The sequence below is a fragment of the Danio rerio genome, chromosome 13 (assembly GCF_049306965.1).
Source record: "Danio rerio strain Tuebingen ecotype United States chromosome 13, GRCz12tu, whole genome shotgun sequence".
Classification (NCBI taxonomy): domain Eukaryota; kingdom Metazoa; phylum Chordata; class Actinopteri; order Cypriniformes; family Danionidae; genus Danio; species Danio rerio.
This window is the reverse complement of record NC_133188.1, coordinates 7,736,036-7,756,235: the sequence shown is the minus strand read 5'-3', so window position 1 is coordinate 7,756,235 and position 20,200 is coordinate 7,736,036. Positions and strand designations below refer to the sequence as shown.

Sequence of the window (20,200 nt, the reverse complement as noted above, 5' to 3'; positions counted from 1 at the left end):
TGTTTGAAACGAATTTTTGAAGCTGCGTCACGGTCATGACATAATAGCGTGTATTCCAGCGTGCAGACTGGGCGTCTGTGCCAGAGTGTGTCTTATTACGTCTTACAGTGTGCTGCATTAATGCATGAGTAAGGCTTGGTTCAAACCAATCAGCGCGCTCTATTGTGCAACTTCATTAATATTCATTAATGTCACAGTGTTTAGACGACAGAGACGCCACGTTGTGTTGGCAAAACAAGCGTGAAGTGTTGCTTTTATAGTTTGCTGCCGTTAAGTTTCGTTTTCATTTTCTCTCTGTGAGAGCTCATCTGGATCACGTGTGGATTAACAGTGTACGCGACGCTCGACAACAATAACTTACGTGTCTAAGGAGGATTATTGTTTACCTGAGAGCTGTTCTCAACTGCAAACGCTGAGATCCGGATTCGCTTGTAGTCTTCTCTTCATAAAGACGCGGCTCTAGATGCTGTTGATTGTCCTGTCTCTACAGATTTGGTAAGTGAGTGACCAGTGCTCTTTGTTTATTCAGTTTGTTCGTATCGAACTAAGTTAACTATTGCACCGAGTGCAAACATGTTAGCACCACAACCAAACTTTAACCTCGTGTAGGGTTTTTACCGCATTTAGTGACCGGAATAACACACGCGGCTTTCTGACACTACCTGCTGTGTGCATCTAAGTTTCCGGAAAATGCTGAGTTTTTTTCTCTCATTCGCCGTGCGGTATCAAACATTGCATGAAAAATACACGCTTAGAGCAGATCCTCGAATCAAATATCTCGTTTGTCGCGAGGGGCATGAATGAATTCCCTGAATGAAAGAGCCAAACTGCAGTTAAAGTCCACCATTTAATAATTTGGCAAATAATTCGACTACAGATGTCCATGTAGGTAAAACACCATCACTTTCTCCTGTGTGTGAGTATTTTGACTGAAACTCGCGCGTGCCCAAATAAACACTTCCACACCATCCCACTTTAGTTCCTCTGACACTCCCCCTAAACAGAGCTGGACATGCCCACTTTTCTGACTTTTTCCAAAGTAGAGGTGTGAAAACACCCTGCTGAAACGAGGGGGTTTCATGGCCCTTTAATATTTCCTTGGTGTGTCAACTCTCTTAAATATATATTACATTAAACTTAAAGGGCATCAATGATGAAAATTAACTTTTTAAAGCTGTTTGGACAGAACTGTGTGTAGGTAAAATGTGTCCACAGTCATATTGGAGTGATACGAACACAATAAAATAGGATCCAAACCCCTCTCATTTTGAGGCCGACCGCATTGTGATATAGGAGTGCGGTTTCCCCGCCCACAGAATTGATTGACAAACGCATTTTAACATGTCTCCGTAGTAACGCATATACTGTGGATTCATAATCACTCTGGATGCCTCGCACCCAGCACACTACCTGTTCGAACTGTTGTCTGGTCGGCGCTACAGAGCACCGAGCACAAAAACAGCCAGACACAGGAAAAGTTTCATTCCTCAGGCCATCGACCTCATGAACAAGTAAATATTTCAATACTGAGCAATAAATATGTGTGATACTTTCTCATACGCACTTGTACACAGCACCTTATAACAATATACAATGCAATACTTTCTTCATTCGCATTTGTACACAGCACCTTGTTACCTGTATATTTATAACAAATCTATACAATTCAACATCCAGATCTTTTTGACTAAGTGCATCTCTGTTTAATGTTTATCGTCTTTTTTTCATATTTATTTTGTGTTGTCACTTTATGCACACTGGAAGTTTCTGTAGCCAAAACAAATTCCTTGTCTGTGTGAAGCACACTTGGCAACAAAACTGATTCTGATAAAAATGATTCTAATAATTATATCCACAAGACAGGACATGTGCAAAGTAACTGGATTTAAAATTCTGTTCAGCTCGCTGTGATCACCAATTATCATCGACTGTGATCAAGAATGAGTTTTACATGTCTAAAACATTTTTAAAACAGTGCATGTTTGTAATAAAGACAGTAAAATCGCTACATAATTCAACAGCAAAGGAGCGTGTCGGTACAATTATAAACGAAGACACTTCAATCCCGGGTTGTGGACATTAAACCACAGTTGTAGAATGACTTGCCTAATTACCTTATCCTGCCTAGTTAACCTAATTAACCTAGTTAAGCCTTTAAACGTCACTTTAAGCTGAATACTATATCTTGAAAAATATCATTATGTCATATGTCATTATGGCAAAGATAAAATAAATCATTTATTAGAAATGAGTTATTAAAACTATTATGTTTAGAAATGTGTTGAAATTTTTTTCTCTCTGTTAAACATAAACAAGTGAAAAAATATACAGGGGGGCTAATAATTCAGGAGGGCTTATAATTCTGACTTCAACTGTATACGCCTACGGGATAGAATGTCTGGAGTAAGTTGTGGGTGCTAGTCATTGATGCCCTCTATTGTCGATGATGTTAAAAAATAAGAATGATAAATGACACTAAGCATTGTTTCACACCTTGACATCTGTTTTGAACTGCTCCATCAGAGTCTGTCTCAGTCTGGTGGTCAGTCCGTCTATTTCTTTTCGAACCTGCTCTAGCTGAATCTGACAGCTTTGCTTATAGCCTTCCATGTGCTCTCTGAAAAACAAAAATAGTTTTACACTCGTGTCAGCTGGTCAGAATAGAAACCTTTAAATAGTTTATATTTTCAGTTTTTTTATGTGTTTTCAGTCCACCTGAGGCAATTTTCGTATAGCATTAAAAATACAAACACACAGCAATATTTCTCTGAATTTAGACAGAGTTTAGGGCATCACAGTGGCCCAGATGGGTTAGTTGGAATTTCTGTGTACAGTTCATTCTGCTGTGGCGACCCCTGATTAATAAAGGGACTAAGCCGAAAAAAAATGAATGAATGAATGAATGAATGAATTAGTTAATAAATAAATAAATAAATAAATAAATTAATTAATAAATAAATAAATTAATTAATTAATGCATGAATGAATGAATAAATGAATAAATGAATGAATGAATGAATGAAATTCATAGGCAGAGTTTAGGCAAGAGTTATTTTGTAAAGTGATTGCAGTGTAAAATGCTCACTCCTTAATCTGGTTTGGTAGATATTTTATTACTTCTACATTGCTATATTGATTTTGTCTGCCAGAAATATTTTATTAGATTAAAAGTCACAATTGTATAATAATATAATAATTAATAATCATAATCATAATATGTCCATTCTGGTAAATAAAAATTCACCCATGAATAAACTATTGGCTCTTTGTTAATGTATTCTAATATATAATATTATTTAAGTAGTTTGTAGTCATGCTTTTGGTCTCTTAAGCAATGCAAGGCAGCATTTATTGCATTTAACAATTTCAAAACACAAACACAAAAAGAATAATGTTGACAAATATGATTTTAACTTATAATATTAAAATATGCAATGTATGCATAACAATATACACCCACTGGTCACTTTATTAGGTACACTATACTAGCAACGGGTTGGACCCCATTTTGCCTTCAGAACTGCCTTAATCCTTTATGGTATAGATTCAACAAGGTACTGGAAATAATCCTCAGAGATTTTGGTCCATATTGAAATGATAGCATCACAAAGTTGCTGCAGATTTGTCGGCTGCACATCCATGATGCGAATATCCCATTCCACCTCATCTCAGAGGTGCTCTATTGGATTGAGTACTGATGACAGTGGAGGCCAGTTGAGTACAGTGAACTCATTGCCATGTTCAAGAAACCAGTTTGAGATGATTGACATTTAATACATCCTGCTGGAAGTAGCCATCAGATGATGGGTACACTGTGGTCATAAAGGTATAGACATGGTCCTACAATCCAAATCGTGACTCATCAGACCAGGCAATGCTTTTCCAACCTTCTATTGTCTAATTTTGGTGAGCCTGTGCGAATTGTAGCCTCACTAGTACCGGGTTGGTTCTTAGCTAACAGGAATCTCAGTCTTCTGCTGCTGTAGCCTATCCGCCTCAAGGTTGGACGTGTTGTACATTTAGACATGCTCTTTTGCATACCTCAGTTGTAACGAGTGGTTATTTGAGTTATTGCTGCCTTTCTACCTGCTCGAACTAGTCTGGCCATTCTCCTCTGATCTTCAGCATCAAGAAAGCATTTGTGCTCACAGAACTGCCGCTCACTGGATATTTTCTCTGTTTCAGACCATTCCCTGTAAACCCTAGAGATGGTTGTGCTTACATTCCAGTAGATCAGCAGTTTCTGAAATACTCAGACCAGCCCATCTGTGTATGGCCCAATGATGCCAAGTTCAAAGCCTCTTAAATCATCTTTCTTCCATATTCTGATGCTCGATACAGAACATCAAAACAAAGCAGCAAACAAAATAAAGTAAAACATACACAGTATATAAAATAAATAAGTAAAGTAAAAGTAAATAAATAAATAGGGAGAAGACAGTATAAACCAGTGGAAAAAACTATTTTGTCAAATCAAATCAAGTGGTACTGTTTTAATATAATTCATAAATAGATTCCAAATCATTCATTTCTTGTCGGCTTAGTCCCTTTATTAATCCGGGGTCGCCACAGCGGAATGAACCGCCAACTTATCCAGCAAGTTTTTTTACGCAGCGGATGCCCTTCCAGCCGCAACCCATCTCTGGGAAACATCCACACACACACACATTCACACACACACTCATACACTACGGACAATTTAGTCTACCCAATTCACCTATACCGCATGTCTTTGGACTGTGGGGGAAACCGAAGCACCCTGAGGAAACCCACGCAAAGTCAGGGAGAACATGCAAACTCCACACAGAAACGCCAACTGAGCCGAGGCAACCTTCTTGGTGTTAGGCGACAGCACTACCTACTGCGCCACTGCCTCGCCTAGATTCCAAATCTTTTTGAATAATTCACCCTTTCCTCTCAAAAAATATGTGATCTTCTCCAATGGTATACAGCTGCAATCTCCTGAGATCCACAGTCCAATTGGTACATCAATGTCTGTTTACCATTTTAAAGCAATGCATTTTTTAGCTATTGTCAGCAACCTTTCAGTAAGTTTAATAGCATAATTACTCAGGAGGTTAGAATTTGTGTAATTGCCCCTTAAACATATCTCTGGATCCAATGGAAAATCAATTCCGTGAATCTGCATACTTGTACCCACAACACATTCACTTTAGGGCACAGCCATGTAGAATGCAAAAATGTACCTTTTTCTATACTACATCTGAAGCAGATGGGTGAAATACGGTTTTTAAATTTGTGTAATCTGGATGGAGTATAATAAAGCTGGTGTAAGTATGTTTAATATTTAATATTTGTGTGGAATAGTGGTGTAACGATGTATACAAATTTTAATTTCTTAAATTTTTTTAAAATGAAAAAACAGTGCCCCATACTTTTAAACAGTAGTGTACTGCTTATTTGGGTTGTAGCCAATAAACTTAGAGCCCTATCATACACCCGGCGCAATGTGGCGCAAGGCGCGGCACAATAGTCTTTTGCTAATCTTTTGCTAATTTCAGCTCGGCGCAAGAGTCATTTTGAGAGGTTGCGCCACACTGTTTAAATAGAAAATGCATTTGCGCTCATATGTGCGCCCATAGGCGTTCTGGTCTAAAAAAGAAGATGTGTTTTGGCGCATAGCTATTTTGAGAAACTGTAAATAGTCTGATCTTTAGACCAGAAAAAATTTGGTCTATTGTCTGGCGCAAAGTGCGCCTGGCTTACACACTACACACAAGATGTAGAGCAATACGCAAATAGCTTTACATATGAAAAAGATATAATATATTAAGGATATATATATAATAAGGATATATATATAGGATATAAATATAAATGATTAAAATATTAGAAAACATATAAATTTTTAGCCTACATGAATTTAAAAACCACTGCCTTCATACTTTCATCATCTCGGGAGGCTTTTTCAGTTCATTCAATTTGCTTTTGTATAATGTTATTATTACTAGCTGTTTTATTTATTATATCTATATTTATATTTGTTTTATTAAAAACAAACTTAGATTTGTCCACCTGCAGGTTTTAGACCATATGGGGCATGGCAGGTGTATTTGGAAATAACTCAGTATTTTGACCACACTTTGTTATTATTGTTCATTTATTCGTTTGCTGGAAATTAGAACTGAATTTAGAAATAGTTTTGAAACAAATCTTTGCGCTTAACCAACTAAATTAATTATTTATAGGCTAATTGATGTCTGTGCGTTAAGGTTTCCCTATCCACGAGAGCAAAAGAGAAAGTGAACTTACTTTACGTCATGTTAATAGCAAATGCGCTTATGGCGCGACGCAGCTGGCTCTTAAAGGGAATGGGAGATGAGACTCTGATTGGTTTATTCTCAAAACACACCTATAACTCATTAAGAAAATAAACTCAACCCTTTTAGACCATGTGCCACGGCGCAAAGCGGATTTTCCCATCCTTAAATGAGCGTTTTGCGCTCTGCGCATGGACCATCAAAATAGAGCCCATAATGATTAAAAGATGTGCAACATACTAATGAACACAATAATACAGTATTCTTTGCTTTGTTATACTTTAGATATCATTGTAATGTGATATTGTTTTGATAAAACCTGTTTTTCATTTGAATAGAGCCAGATCTTTTGTTTGCATTTCAGTTTCATCAAATAATATCACGGAAAGCATCAGGGACTTTCCCTGACAGTTGCCTCATAGCCTTGATGGTGCCTAAATTCCTAGAAACCACGTGATGGATCATTTGTGTTATGCTTTTTTTTATTCATGGTGTGTAACCGCTCGTGTCTTCTCTGAGTGATTTTAATCTGAAACTCAAATAAAACTGCATTTGAGATTATAGATTGACAAATTGCTTCCTCTAGCTATTCAAAACCTCTTGGCATTATCCAAACATAATCTATCTAAATGGATTTACAAAGCAGGTTGTGTGTTATGTTGATTTCTAGTGAGTGTAATGGTACTTTTGATTAAAACATACTTGTCGAAGACTTACTTTAAATCACTGAAGCTGTTGATGTAGCTGATGTGATACTCTGCCCAGAGAGAAGAGTTCGAGAAAACCCTGCAGGACTCCACAAACGCTGATTCAAACCTTCAAACACAGTCAATGGAAAAGAGACATAAAATGAGACATAAAATTTAGCATTTCCTAAAAATAAATAGTTTTAAGATCATCTGATTGACCAAATAGTAAGGGGAAATAATCATCCCAGCTAAAAAATCCAGCTTAAACTAGACTAGGCTGGTTGGCTGGTTTTAGCTGGTCGACCAGGCTAGTTTTAGAGGGGTTTTGGCCACTTCCAGGCTGGTTTACAGCCATTTCCAGCCTGGTCTTAGCTGGTCAGGCTGGAAAATGACCAGCTAAATCCTGCTAAAACCAGCTTGACCAGCCTGGTTTAAGCTGGACATAGCTGGTTTTGGCTGGGTTCCCAGCCTGCTAGGCTGGTCAAGCTGGTTTTAGCTGGTCATCTCCCAGCCTAACCAGCTAAGACCAGGCTGGAAATGGCTGGAAAGCAGCCTGGAAGTGGCCAAAACCGCTCTAAAACCAGCCTAGTTGACCAGCTTAAACCAGCCAACCAGCCTAGGCTGGTTTAAGCTGGATTTTTCAGCAGGGATGGGAATGCATCTTAAAGGGATAGATCACCCATGTGATGTGCTCATTATTTACTGCCTCTCAAGTGGTTTCAAACCTTGAGGAGTTATTTGGTAATCCTAAAAGTGGAGGTGTTGAACCACCAACACCTCCAGCCTGGTCAGAAAGGCTTACCAGTGCCTATTTTTCTTAAGGCAACTTTCATCAGCCGTCTTGGTGAACTTCTACCGCTGCACAATGGAAAGCATCCTGACCAACTGCGTCACAGTCTGGTATGGAAGCTGCTCTGTTGCTGGGCGTAAGGCACAGTAACGGGTGGTGAAAACTGCCCAAAGCATCACAGGGACCACACTGCCAGCTATTGAGGACACCCAGAGAAAACACTTTCTGTGCCGAGCAGGCAGTAATCTAAAGGACACCTTTCACCCCGCTTATAGACTGTTTTCTCTCCTGCGTTCCGGCAGGCGCTTTAGGCTCCCCCAGACAAAAACCATCAGACTGAGGAACAGCTTTTTCCCCAGAACTGTCTCCCTCTTGAACTCTGCCCCTCACTGACTTTTTGCCCCCAATACACCCCCAACTCTCCTCTAACTTAAACTCCTCAAAATCACTGCACTATTTAACATTTGCACATTTTAAAATTTGCACATATTCATTGCACTACATTACACTGATTTACTTATTTGAACGGTACATACCCACTGCACATGGACATCTGTAATTATGTACACATCCACTATACATATACATTTGTAATTATGTTAATTTATCTGCACACTTCTAATTATTAATAGAAACCTGTTAATATATTCATTTATTGTAAATCTGTTCATAGCTAATACAACCTGTATATAATGTTGATAGTACATCCATCTGTAAATATCACCATAGTTTTTCTATAACTGCACTTAATAACTTATACCTGTATCCTGCACTTGCTGCTATTGCCCTGCTGATTAGACCTCAACTGCATTTCGTTGCATCATACTTGTACATGTGTAATGACAATAAAGTTGAATCTAATCTAATCTAAAAAGGAAGATATTCTGAAAACTGGTAACTATTAAAATCCATAGGATCAAAACTAAATACTATGAAAGTCAATAGTTACAGCTTTCCAGCTTTCTTCAAAACATCTTCTTCTGTGCTCAACGGAAAAAAAGAAGCTCAAACAGATTTGTGACAAGTAAAGGATCAGTAAATGATGACAGAATTTTCAGTTTTGGGTGAACTATCCATTTAATCTACATAAAAAAATAAACTTGCAAAAAAGGAAAACTAAAATTGATATTTTTACTCCAATAATTGTCAAATCGCCCTCTAAATAGCGGATACATCAGTTAAGTATTTAATGAACAAAATATTGATTGCATATACAAACGCTTTCAGAGCTGCAGAATTGGTACTGCTAAGTAGCATGTTAATGCTTTTTGACAAACCTTTTTGGAAAGCTCTTCAGTTCATCCAAACAGGACCGCACAACCTCCTTCTCCAGGGTCACATCGATTCTTCTAGACCCTTGAACGTGCCCTTTAATATTCTGGGAAGATAAACAGCTTAAATGTGTTTTTGCATTCTTCTATTGACTTGCTTTTAATTGACTGAAAAACACACACACACCACTTAACAAGTCAGAATGTCACTGGAATTTATTTGAAAAATACATGAATTACACCAAGTGGCAAGTGGAATGTACTTATAACTAGAATGTACAATAACATCAGCATATTACAATAGTTACAAACACAACCCACCAGTTGGTTTTATTTTTATATCAAGTAAAACAATTTGATTTTGGAAAGTATGATTAGGTTATCTTTCTTTAATGTGCTTGTTACTTTATTTGAAATATAATGCAGTGACATTCATACGCTGAGTGTGATTTAGGTGTCCAAACATGTGTAAGGGTCATTATAAGTTAAGCTAGAGGTCCTGTACTGCCCTCTGTTGGTAAACCAATGACCTTCAGAGTGTGTGGCCAGATAAACAGTAAATCAATGTGGGAAATTCCTTTAACACTCATTTGTCTTCCACATAAAACCAATGAGCTATTAATGAAAGTGTGTATTCTCACCGTCCAGATGTCCATGTCAATGTGTGAGCTGTAAATTCCCTCATCAATCTCTGGTTTTCTTCTTTCCTTCCAAATTTCCTCATTCTCCAACTCAATAACCCTGTCAAGTGATGTTCGCATATCAACCTGTTTAGAGAACACGAGTTTAGAAAATCTCAACATACTGTCATTCTAGTTTCAGTACCAGCATCATCTCAGATGACATGTGCTTTTTTATTCACCTGTAAGCGACTGCAGTATTTCATTTTGATCTGATTAAGGAAATCATTGTCCAGTGGGAGAGCTCTATTATCTTCCTTCACCTCTGGCTGCAGAGAGGTACTTCCCATTATCTTCTCACTGAGGAAACCACAGTTAATTACAGTTTTAGTAATAGACATAATTGTAACCCTTAAAATACCTACACATCAGCAATTAATCTCATTTTGTCATAAAACAAATGTTGAATACTTCTAACTCTTAAAGCTAGGGCTGCACAATATTGGAAAAATATACAATTGAGATTTTTTTTTTCTGCTACATATGAATACAATTTCACTAGTACTTCACTAGAATAACTATTTGGAAAGAACTGATCAATATAGATCCATCTGCATAAAATATAAAAAACAATCTACAAGCGTAGATAATTCAATAAAGTAAAAAATACTAATTAAACAAACAGTGTTTTACTGTTTTCAGAGGAATAATCAAATGTAAAATAAGCAGTGGTGTAAAGTAACAGATTACTAATACTCAAACTACTGTAATTGAGCAGTTTTTGTCTCAGGAATTGTACTTTACTAATTAGTTTTAAAAAATGTTGACTTTTACTTTCCCTTGAGTACATTTTTAGTGCAGTATTGGAACTTTTACTCCACTCATTTCCTTCAACCTGCAGTCACTACTTTATTTTTTCTTGTCTATGGGGATTAGAAAAATCAGTCCTGTGATTTCTGTCCAAATTACATACATAAGGTAAATCGCATCAAAAGGAACTACCTCGAACATCATTGAAAATTTATAATTGCAGCAAATTGTTTGGAAGCATTAAAAGTGTCCAAGAAGATGTCCAAAATCTGTACACACATTGACCCAGAGAGTGTTTAGATGCATGTCACTGATGAAAAGATGACCAATGTTTACTGTATGATGACCGAAACGGCCTTAAACACACAGCTGGCACAAGACGTCAACATGACGTCAGATTAACATTGTGCCCTAACATCATGGGGACGTTGCATTTTGTTTGAGAATGAAGATCAGGTTGATATTAAACCCCAACATCAGGCTGACATTAATGTCCAACCTAAAAATCAACCAAATATTAACTTCTAATGATGTTACAGCTTGACATTGTGTGGACGTTACCACTATGACGTCCATCAGAAGTTGGATTTTTTTTGCCATATCTGATAAATAAATGTCAGTATTTGACGTCAATATGACGTTGGTTTAAGATGTTGGCTCGATGTTGGATTTTAGTGACTTTCTAACTACCTAAAATAAACCAAATATCAACATTGTCATTTGACATCATTATTGGACGTCAAAACAACGGTATCCTTAGACGCTGGCTAGACATTAAATTTTGGTCACATGACATCACAACCTAAATCTAACCTAATATTAACATCTTCTGACGTTGTGGCAAAAACTAAATGCACTACAGAATGTTACGTTTACAAACGTCCACAAATTACATGTAAATGCATCAGCTTTTTACAGCATAATACTCCCATAATACTCACTACTCTTGAGTACTTTGAAAGGTCTACTTTTTACTCATACTTTGAGTAACATTTACAACAGATACTTTTACTCTACGTGCACTTCATTTTTAGGCAAGTAATGGTACTTTTACTTAAGTATGATTTTTCAGTACTCTCTCCACCACTGAAAATAACACAGCATAGTCTTCATTATATAAACAATTCAATAAAATTAATCATTAATACTTTTTTAAAGTTACAAAAAAATGCAATACAAATACAATTTCTGATGCCTGAATGTTTTTAAAATCCATCACAGGCGTAAAAACATGCCTAAAAAAACACTTGCAAAATGATCCGTTGTAATCCAGACTCAACACCGCATATTCTGCAATGTGACTATTGCGAATGATCACATTGTGATATCAATGCTGAAACTATATATTGTGCAGCCCTACTTAATGCACATCCTTATAAATTATTACTATTATTTATAGTTTGCAAAATTATGGACCAGCACCATAGATATCAACACTAATAATCACACAAAAATGTTTCTTAAGCATCTAATCAGCATATAACGATGTTTCTGAAAGATCATATGACACTGAAGACTGAAGCAGCCACCTGCCATGCGCAAACATTTTGAGGTGCAGTGGCCCAAAGCAAGAAACAATGATAGCTGTTTGTGAAATAAAAACACATATTGCAAAATCATAAGGAAAGTTGCCTCTTAGCACTTCTCAGGAACCTGAAACAGGTCACTGCATCATGATAAGCATCAATATAGACCTTCAAGGTACACAGAACAATCTTTAATTTCACAAAAACAACACTCATGGTCCCATATTGGGTCCTGTTCTTGAGAAATAAAGCCCTTCCTCAGGGCAACCTGCAAGAAAGGTGCTGTTGTGAAGAGCTTCAGGCTTGAAATGGTATGCTTAGCTAGTAAGACGCAACCAACATAACCTGCTCCTTGTCTTTTCTAACCATGCACAATTGCACAATATCTGTATGAGCAGACACACATGGTGGAATGCATACTTGTGCACACCCTGGGGCCATCTGTGTACCATCTAATCCAAACCAAGAAGGGCATTGGTCTGGGGACAATTCATCTGGAAGTTTGAGGAACAGTGATGTTCATGGTAGTGCAAAAAAACTTCACAATTGAACTCCCCAGGACACACAATAATTTACACTACTATAACTGACTAGTGGATGAGATGATGGACAAGAATACACCTTTCTGGTAATTGATTTACGTGACCTTTTGTAATCAAAAGTTTTCAATAGTATATCGCCTACTGTACCAATTAATATTAATTTAGGGTTAATGAGCATGTGTACAACTGGAAAGGGGGTGATATATGATGCAATAATTGTTTTATCTCGTTTAATGTTTTTTCATAACAGTAACCTATTTTTTTTTTTTGAGAGGTGCTTGTCAGCATCTGCGTCAGCCAGGTTGAAGGGTATGTGACTATACAAAGGTTGCGCTAGACCAGTGTTTCTGGTGGACCATCAACACTGCAGGTTTTAAATGTCTCCTTTTGTCTGTCACACCCATTTCAAGTCTTTTGGTCTCTGCTAATGAGCTAATGACCTAAATCAGGTGTGTTGGATTAAGGAGAAATGGAAAATGTGCAGAGCTTGTGGTCCTCCAAGAACGTGGTTGAGAAACACTGCGCTAGACCATCCATGTGCACTTGATGCAGAAGTATAAATCAGCCTTAAGTCAGCAACTGACAGCCCATACTAGCACTATTCTCAAACTTTAACTCACCAAGCATGGATCTCCAATGAGGAGGGAACCACTGCTGAATGTGACTTATATTATTCAGCTATTCAGTCAGAGGAAATTGCAATGCAATTTTTTTAACAAACATAAAGACAGACAGAAAGAAAAACTGACCCTACCTGGGGTAGCGATGAATAATGAAATCTAGAAGAGCGTAGTAATCCTTCAGCTCTGTCACTTTTTCCAGAAGTGTCTTCAAATGTTCTCCTACAGCCTCATGATGGCAGGAAACATATGTTTCAAACACATTAAATTCTGGCGGATACGAGCTCACAAGTTCAGTCTTCACTCTTTCCAAATCCTCCAGTATAGCTTTACCCAGAAGCCCCAGGTGCACTGCCAGCCAGGAAATGTTCTGCTCACGGGTGTCCAAGTGAACTCTCTTCAGTGTATCTCGAACACCATCCCGTACCGCAACCCTCCACGATTCCCTCCATCCCTGCATCGCTCCTGGCTCATCCTGCCTCTTCTCCTCCTCAAGGATAATGTATGCTACATACACCAGCAGTTCTTTATTGCGAGAAGGCAGAGTACTTGAGTTGCGTACAATGTCAGACATTTTATTCCGTAGTGTACCATAAAGCAAACTGAGATCTTTCTCTTTATGGACGAGTTCAATCGGACAGTCTTCTTGATTCTGAGATTTACGCTGTTGCTGAAGCTCCAGGCGTAGAGAGAGTAGATTCACATAGGCCTCTTCTAAAACTTCCATCTCTATCAGTTTGTTAATCTCCATAACTGCAGCAAATCAGAAAATAAAAGGTCAAAAAGAAAATTCTTGTAACGACACACTCAGCAGTTACAATACTTCAGTGTGGAATCTTTTGTCAGATCTCTGCCTGATTCTGAATATAATCTTATGATCAGGGCAATGTCAGCACATGTGATGTCCTTTGCAGATACTGAACACAGTACTTGCATTGAACTTGCATTGTGAGTTCACTCTAAGACATGTTTACACATGTTCAGACGTACAGTTCCAAAAATATTTTGCTATAGTACTCATGTTCTGTTTCACACTACCATTCAGAAATTCTAGGTTAATGTTCATGTAAGCATATTTTCAATCTTGTTTTGTAATTAAATTACATTGCTTACTGTACCATCATGACTAACTATAAAACTTAAAGGTGCTATAGAATGAAAATCTGAATATACCTACCGTAGGCAAAGTTGAATATTAAAAGTTCAGTGGATGTAAACGACATATCGTGAGCCCTAAACATCCTTTTAAATATCTCATATAAATACTGTGAGCGTAAAATCCCAGTAAAAAACAGGCCAATCTAAACAAAACACTGTGATGATCCACATGGGATCATTAATATGAATGTCTCAGGCAGCATTTGATTGGCTTTTTGCCTAGTGACATTACAACAATATTCCCCCCTTATTTTTAAGTTTATCCAAGCTTGTATCAAACTTAAAATGTATGTGGGTCTCTTATTTGGTAAACAAGACTGTCATCATAGAGCTCTCATGTAATGCAATAGGTATGGAGTATGTCATCTCATCACAGCCCATAATCAGATAGAAAATGCTGAATTTCAGCACCCTCAGAGAGGCATACATGAAGTTTGTTTAACTGTATCTTTTTTCAGTTTAATGTGTAAATTGTGGAATTTCTCACATGTTTGTAATGAGGCAACAAACACATGTAGACTGCTGAATATATAGAGTGTTAAATGCACATTTGCCAATAATTTCAAAAACTCATCTGTTTATGTGGAGGTTGATATTAATTCTTGCCTGTGTGCTCATATCCATTAAACCCACAACATACAATTCTAAACAACTCATAGTCGGCAGGGGAGAACTTAACCAATAAGCAAGGTAAGCAGCCGCTTAGGGCCCAAGGAAATTAGGGGCCCCAAACCAATGCCAAGAAGCCTATATTAATTATATAGCTCTTTTATACATTTTCTATCATATGTTGTAATATCTGTCTATAATTGTTAGAATTTTAACGCTATTAACTTTTTTTCAAAACCGGAAACCCCCATGAATAATGGAACATTCCTTCTATACTGCACATGCGCAAAGTGTGAACGCAGTGCTTCAATCAAGTACACTGCCAGTCAGTGTTGCAAACCTAGCTGCTTTTCAGACCCTACTTTCGCCAAATTTTCAAAAGCGACTAGTGAATGTTTTTAGTTGTTACTGGAGATTTTTAGAGCCTCTCATGTGTCTGTGCCATTCCTAATGTTACTCTTCGTAATGAGCTGCAGGTGATGTCGCAGGTTTCTCCCCCGCCTCAGAGCACTTAAAGGCGGCACAGTGCCTCACAGCAGATCATTCATCTGCATACCGACGGCAAATGTTTTAGCCCAGCAAGGTTTTTCCCTTAGTGATGGTGAAATGAAGCTTTCTAAAGCAGTGAAGTGCTCGACTCAACTGTATCGGAAAAGGTTCGTTACTCGAAGCTTTCTAAATCAGAGCTCAATGAGGACCTCGTTAAAGTGTGGGAAAGCACTGTGTTGCAATAATGTCAAATGTCCACAACTGACCAACTCATTCATGTAGTAATACAACAACAGTAATATAAACAAACTACTCAATTACTGTAGTTTTTACACATAACGTATGTTACATTACACCACCGATGAATAGTAAAATCTAAGGTATTCAAAAGAATTTACATTTTTAGTATTCCAACTAGTCCTTCACCCACCTACTTGTTCCAAGCGGGGATCGAATCGGCGAATCCTGCATGGGAGGCGAATGCTCTAACGAGGAGGCTTTGAGAGTGATGCTTTTGGGCTGCACTAGCCGGTTGGCCTCCTTTAAACACTATATTACGATATGCAGTGCTTTTCTTAAAAGATGGTTGTAAAAAATATGTTAACACACTTAGGTATGGTTCAAAACCTTTTTACCATAAATTACTATTGTATTTTAGTTTAATTACTGGTGTGTGGGACCGGTGCAGGGCTTTGAAACAGTAGAAATGTATGTAATCGACGCCTAATCTCTCGACACACTATACTAACCCCAGAGGGTGTTAAAACCTTTGAATCAAAATTCGAAGCAGTCATGTGGGTATAGGCGAAAACGAAGCTTCGGACGTCACTGATCACGTGATTATGGCAAAACGATTAACTCTGGTACACTGCTTCACTGCCAGACGAATCTTTTTTTGATGCAAGCTTCAAAGCCTCGGCGCACAACGTCACATTACTAATTCCCCTGGTACAGTTAAACCAATCTGCTCCTCTGTTTTAAATGTACTAGTTTAAATGGACCTTTTAACATTATTCTTTTCTTGCTGTTGTTCACAATCACGGTGATTGTAGTGACACCAGTCTGCCAGCAATCAGAGTAGAGGCAGGTAAAGTGTGCAAGAGTGAGAATGTTGAGAACGTTTGGGGGGGAAAGTAAAAATACGACAAACAATGAGATGCAGCTTCCTCCACGATCCTGTTGTCTGGCCAAAACATTATTTTTTAATTTATTGCCTTTAATTGTACATTAGAAAGATAAAAGTTCCTTTAAATATTAAAAAAATATATAAAATATACTTTAAATATTTATACAACATGCAGTTTATTTTTCAAAACTGCTATAGGGTCCCATACCTGCAATTGCTTAGGGCCTCCAAATCACTTAGTCCACCCCTGATTGGCGGCCCCTTTTGTTGAGTATAATTATAATTTAGCCTTGGAGGAAACTAAGTTACTGTTTAGCATAGGAATAGCTCACTCACTCCTACTAGCTAATAGTTGACAACTGAGGTATGAGTATTTTGCGTGTGTGTGTGTGTGTGTGTGTGTGTGTGTGTGTGTGTGTGTGTGTGTAAGCATCAGGCACTAATTAATATTCACATCTGTTCCCAGATCTGTTGCACAACAATGCAGGGTTTGCCTTAATTGTTAACCAGGGAAACCATGCTTCTATGTTAAAGTGGGGTTTTGAACAATGAGAAAGCTAAGTAACCCAAGATGAGACACACTTTATACTTGTCAGACAATCATACCTGACAAAGGCATTGCTGGGATCTCCGGCAGAACATATGTGTCTCTGAGCTCCAACACCATCTGGCCTTCACATTCATCAGCAACCTCGGGTTTTGGCTCTTCTGATAGAGGCATGGCTTCTGTGACAGTGACAAGTGGTTCCTGTTTGGGTTTTTTACTCAGACCCAAACTCCGCCTGATCGATGAGCCCTTCTTTTGCAGTGTTATAACATCAGAATCTAAGAATAAAATTAACAGTTACAGTTTATGCAATTATTTGTAACATAATGTGTAACAAATTTAGAAAATAATATCCAAAAAAACATTTGACTGATCAGAAAAAAACTTAATATTAAAAAAAATATAACGTATAATATATATATATATATATATATATATATATATATATATATATATATATATATATATATATATATATATATATATATATATATATACATACACACACACACACACACACACACATACATACATTTATTTTTTATATATATTTATAACAAAAAAATATTATATATATATATATATATATATATATATATATATATATATATATATAATATATATATATATAATATAAAATATACATATATATACATATATATATAATATACACACATATATATACATATATACATATATATATATATATATATATATATATATATATATATATATATATATATATATATATATATATATATATATATATATATATATATATATATATATATATATATATATATATATATATATAYACATACACACACACACACACAGTTGAAGTCAGAATTATTAGCCCTTCTTTGATTTTTTCTTTTCAAAATATTTCCTAAATGATGTTTAACAGAGCAAGGAAATTTTCACAGCATGTCTGATAATATTTTTTCTTCTTGAGAAAGTCTTATTTGTTTAATTTCGGCTAGAATAAAACCAGTTTATAATAAAAAAAAATAAAATAAAAAAAACATTTTAGGTATAAAATTATTAGCCCATTTAAGCTGTATATTTTTCGATAGTCTACAGAACTAACCATTGTTATACAATAACTTGCCTAATTGCCCTATCCTGCCTAGTTAACCTAATTAACCTAGTTAAGCCTTTAAATGTCACTTTAAGCTCTATAGAAGTATCTTAAAAATATCTAGTCTAATATTATTTACTGTCATCATGGCAAACATAAAATAAATCAGTTATTAGAGATGAGTTATTAAAACTTTTATGTTTAGAAATGTGTTGAAAAAAACTTCTCTCCGTTAAACTGACATTGGGGAAAAAAATAAACAAGGGGGCTAATAATTCTCACTTCAACTATATACATATACACATATATATCATAATATTCTAATGTCTGAGATACTGAATTTGGGATTTTCATTAGTTGTCAGTTATAATAATTAAAATAAAAAAAAATAAACATTTGAAATTTATTAGTCTGTGTGAAATGAATGTATACATTATACAATATATAATACCATTATATTCTTGAATGGAATTAGTGAAATAAATCAACTTTTTGAAGATATTCTAATTATATCACCTGTATACTGTATGCTGTATACTGTATGTCCCTTTTTAGACCTATTTAATTAATGTATATTCATAATTTAAAGACAAGCATGGCTTAACTCCTAAAATATTTAAACAATCACTATTTCTAAATTGTTATTAAACAACTAATATCAACACATCCACCCATGATAGCTTAAATCACATTTTGCTTGTCTAGAGGTGAATCTAATGACATGCAGAGAGCAGCCACCTGACATAGTTCTGGTAAGAGGAGGTTTTTCTGTCCTTGGACTTCGAAAGGAAGATTGTCCTGGAGATCCTGTGATCAAGCCTAAAAAAAGAAACATGTCAGATATTTAATCTAATCAAAAGCAAATAAACATGCAACTACCATGTGTTCAACAAGCTGACATTTCACATGGTTCCTTAATTCTTTGATATACTATTTAGTAAAACCAAACTGGGTTACTATACTTTATGAGTACAGTCTCTGTTTTATTACAACAGACTACTAACACAAGAATATTTTTTTTACATCAAATCAAGTGGTTATACACTTACTTGGAGAGTGCAGCGGTTGTAACTGAGCATTTGAGATCTGGCTTTGTCCGTTGTTTGTATTCTCTGGCTTTTTGTTTTTCATAGGGCTGGCCACTTTTTTTAAACTTGCTCTGAATGACTTCATAAGTCCAGTGCTCTTCTGCTTGACTGGGCTTTCCATATGTTCTCCACCATTTTTTAAACTCTCTTTTGCATCCTCATGCCATTCTGGAAGGTCATTAACCTCATTTGCTTCGTCTACTTCTTCTTTCACAGTTTCTGCCATAATAGCAAATGTAAGTTGGATCAAGCCTGCAGGAAAAATCAAGAACTTTAAATAAAAGTTGAATGTTTTTGACCGCTACAGCCAAGTGTGAGAATGCAACTGTTGAATCTATCAGCAGGGACATCGTGAACTCTGGAGATTTTTATTTACTGACAACATGGCTTTTCTTCACTGTGGTGGAATCATGTACGTTGTCATAACAACAGAAAAAACATGAAGTCATATTGTTTTTACATTTAGCAGACACTTTCATCCAAAGTGATTTACAAAGCTACTCGATTCTTTTACAGATCTGTTAATAGACCATTACACTGTAAAAGAAATGCAGGGTTACACACAATTATTCATGTTGTCCCAACACAAATTAATTAAGTTAACTTGACACTTTTAACAGATTTATATGGATTGAACATAAAACAATAAGTTGTCGCAATGAAATCTCAAGAATTGTGTTGTTTCAGCTCATTTTAAATAAGCAGTTTGAACGAGCAAAAACTATTTTTTTTGAGTGTATTACAGATGCAAATAACTAACATCTAGGTTAGCCTATTTTTAAGTCAAAATGTAGAAAACATTTTACTTTCTTATTTTGTCTAAAAGTGCAACTGTTTCAATTAAAATGTAACCTTAAATAGATTCAATTCATTCAAATCAACCCCCCCCCACGCGCACACACACACACACACACACACACACAATGTCCAGTTCTTTTAACTTCCCTTTTGCT

General features: G+C 36.3%; 1 protein-coding gene across 3 annotated transcripts in view; it reads right to left on the bottom strand.

Moving 5' to 3' along the window:
• The window catches only part of exoc3l4 (exocyst complex component 3-like 4), a 28,558-nt gene that overhangs the window by 5,991 nt on the left and 2,367 nt on the right, over nt 1-20,200 (bottom strand). For all 3 annotated transcript variants that reach the window (XM_009307098.5, XM_073919674.1, NM_001144794.1), the window contains 9 exons: nt 19,209-19,499; nt 18,898-18,978; nt 17,138-17,356; nt 13,284-13,902; nt 9,894-10,011; nt 9,673-9,798; nt 9,038-9,138; nt 6,999-7,097; nt 2,494-2,617 (listed from right to left, as the gene is read on the bottom strand). In XM_009307098.5, coding sequence (XP_009305373.1) covers nt 2,494-2,617; nt 6,999-7,097; nt 9,038-9,138; nt 9,673-9,798; nt 9,894-10,011; nt 13,284-13,902; nt 17,138-17,356; nt 18,898-18,978; nt 19,209-19,473 — 1,752 coding nt within the window. In that variant the 5' untranslated portion in view covers nt 19,474-19,499. The remainder of the gene's footprint in view (nt 1-2,493; nt 2,618-6,998; nt 7,098-9,037; nt 9,139-9,672; nt 9,799-9,893; nt 10,012-13,283; nt 13,903-17,137; nt 17,357-18,897; nt 18,979-19,208; nt 19,500-20,200) is intronic.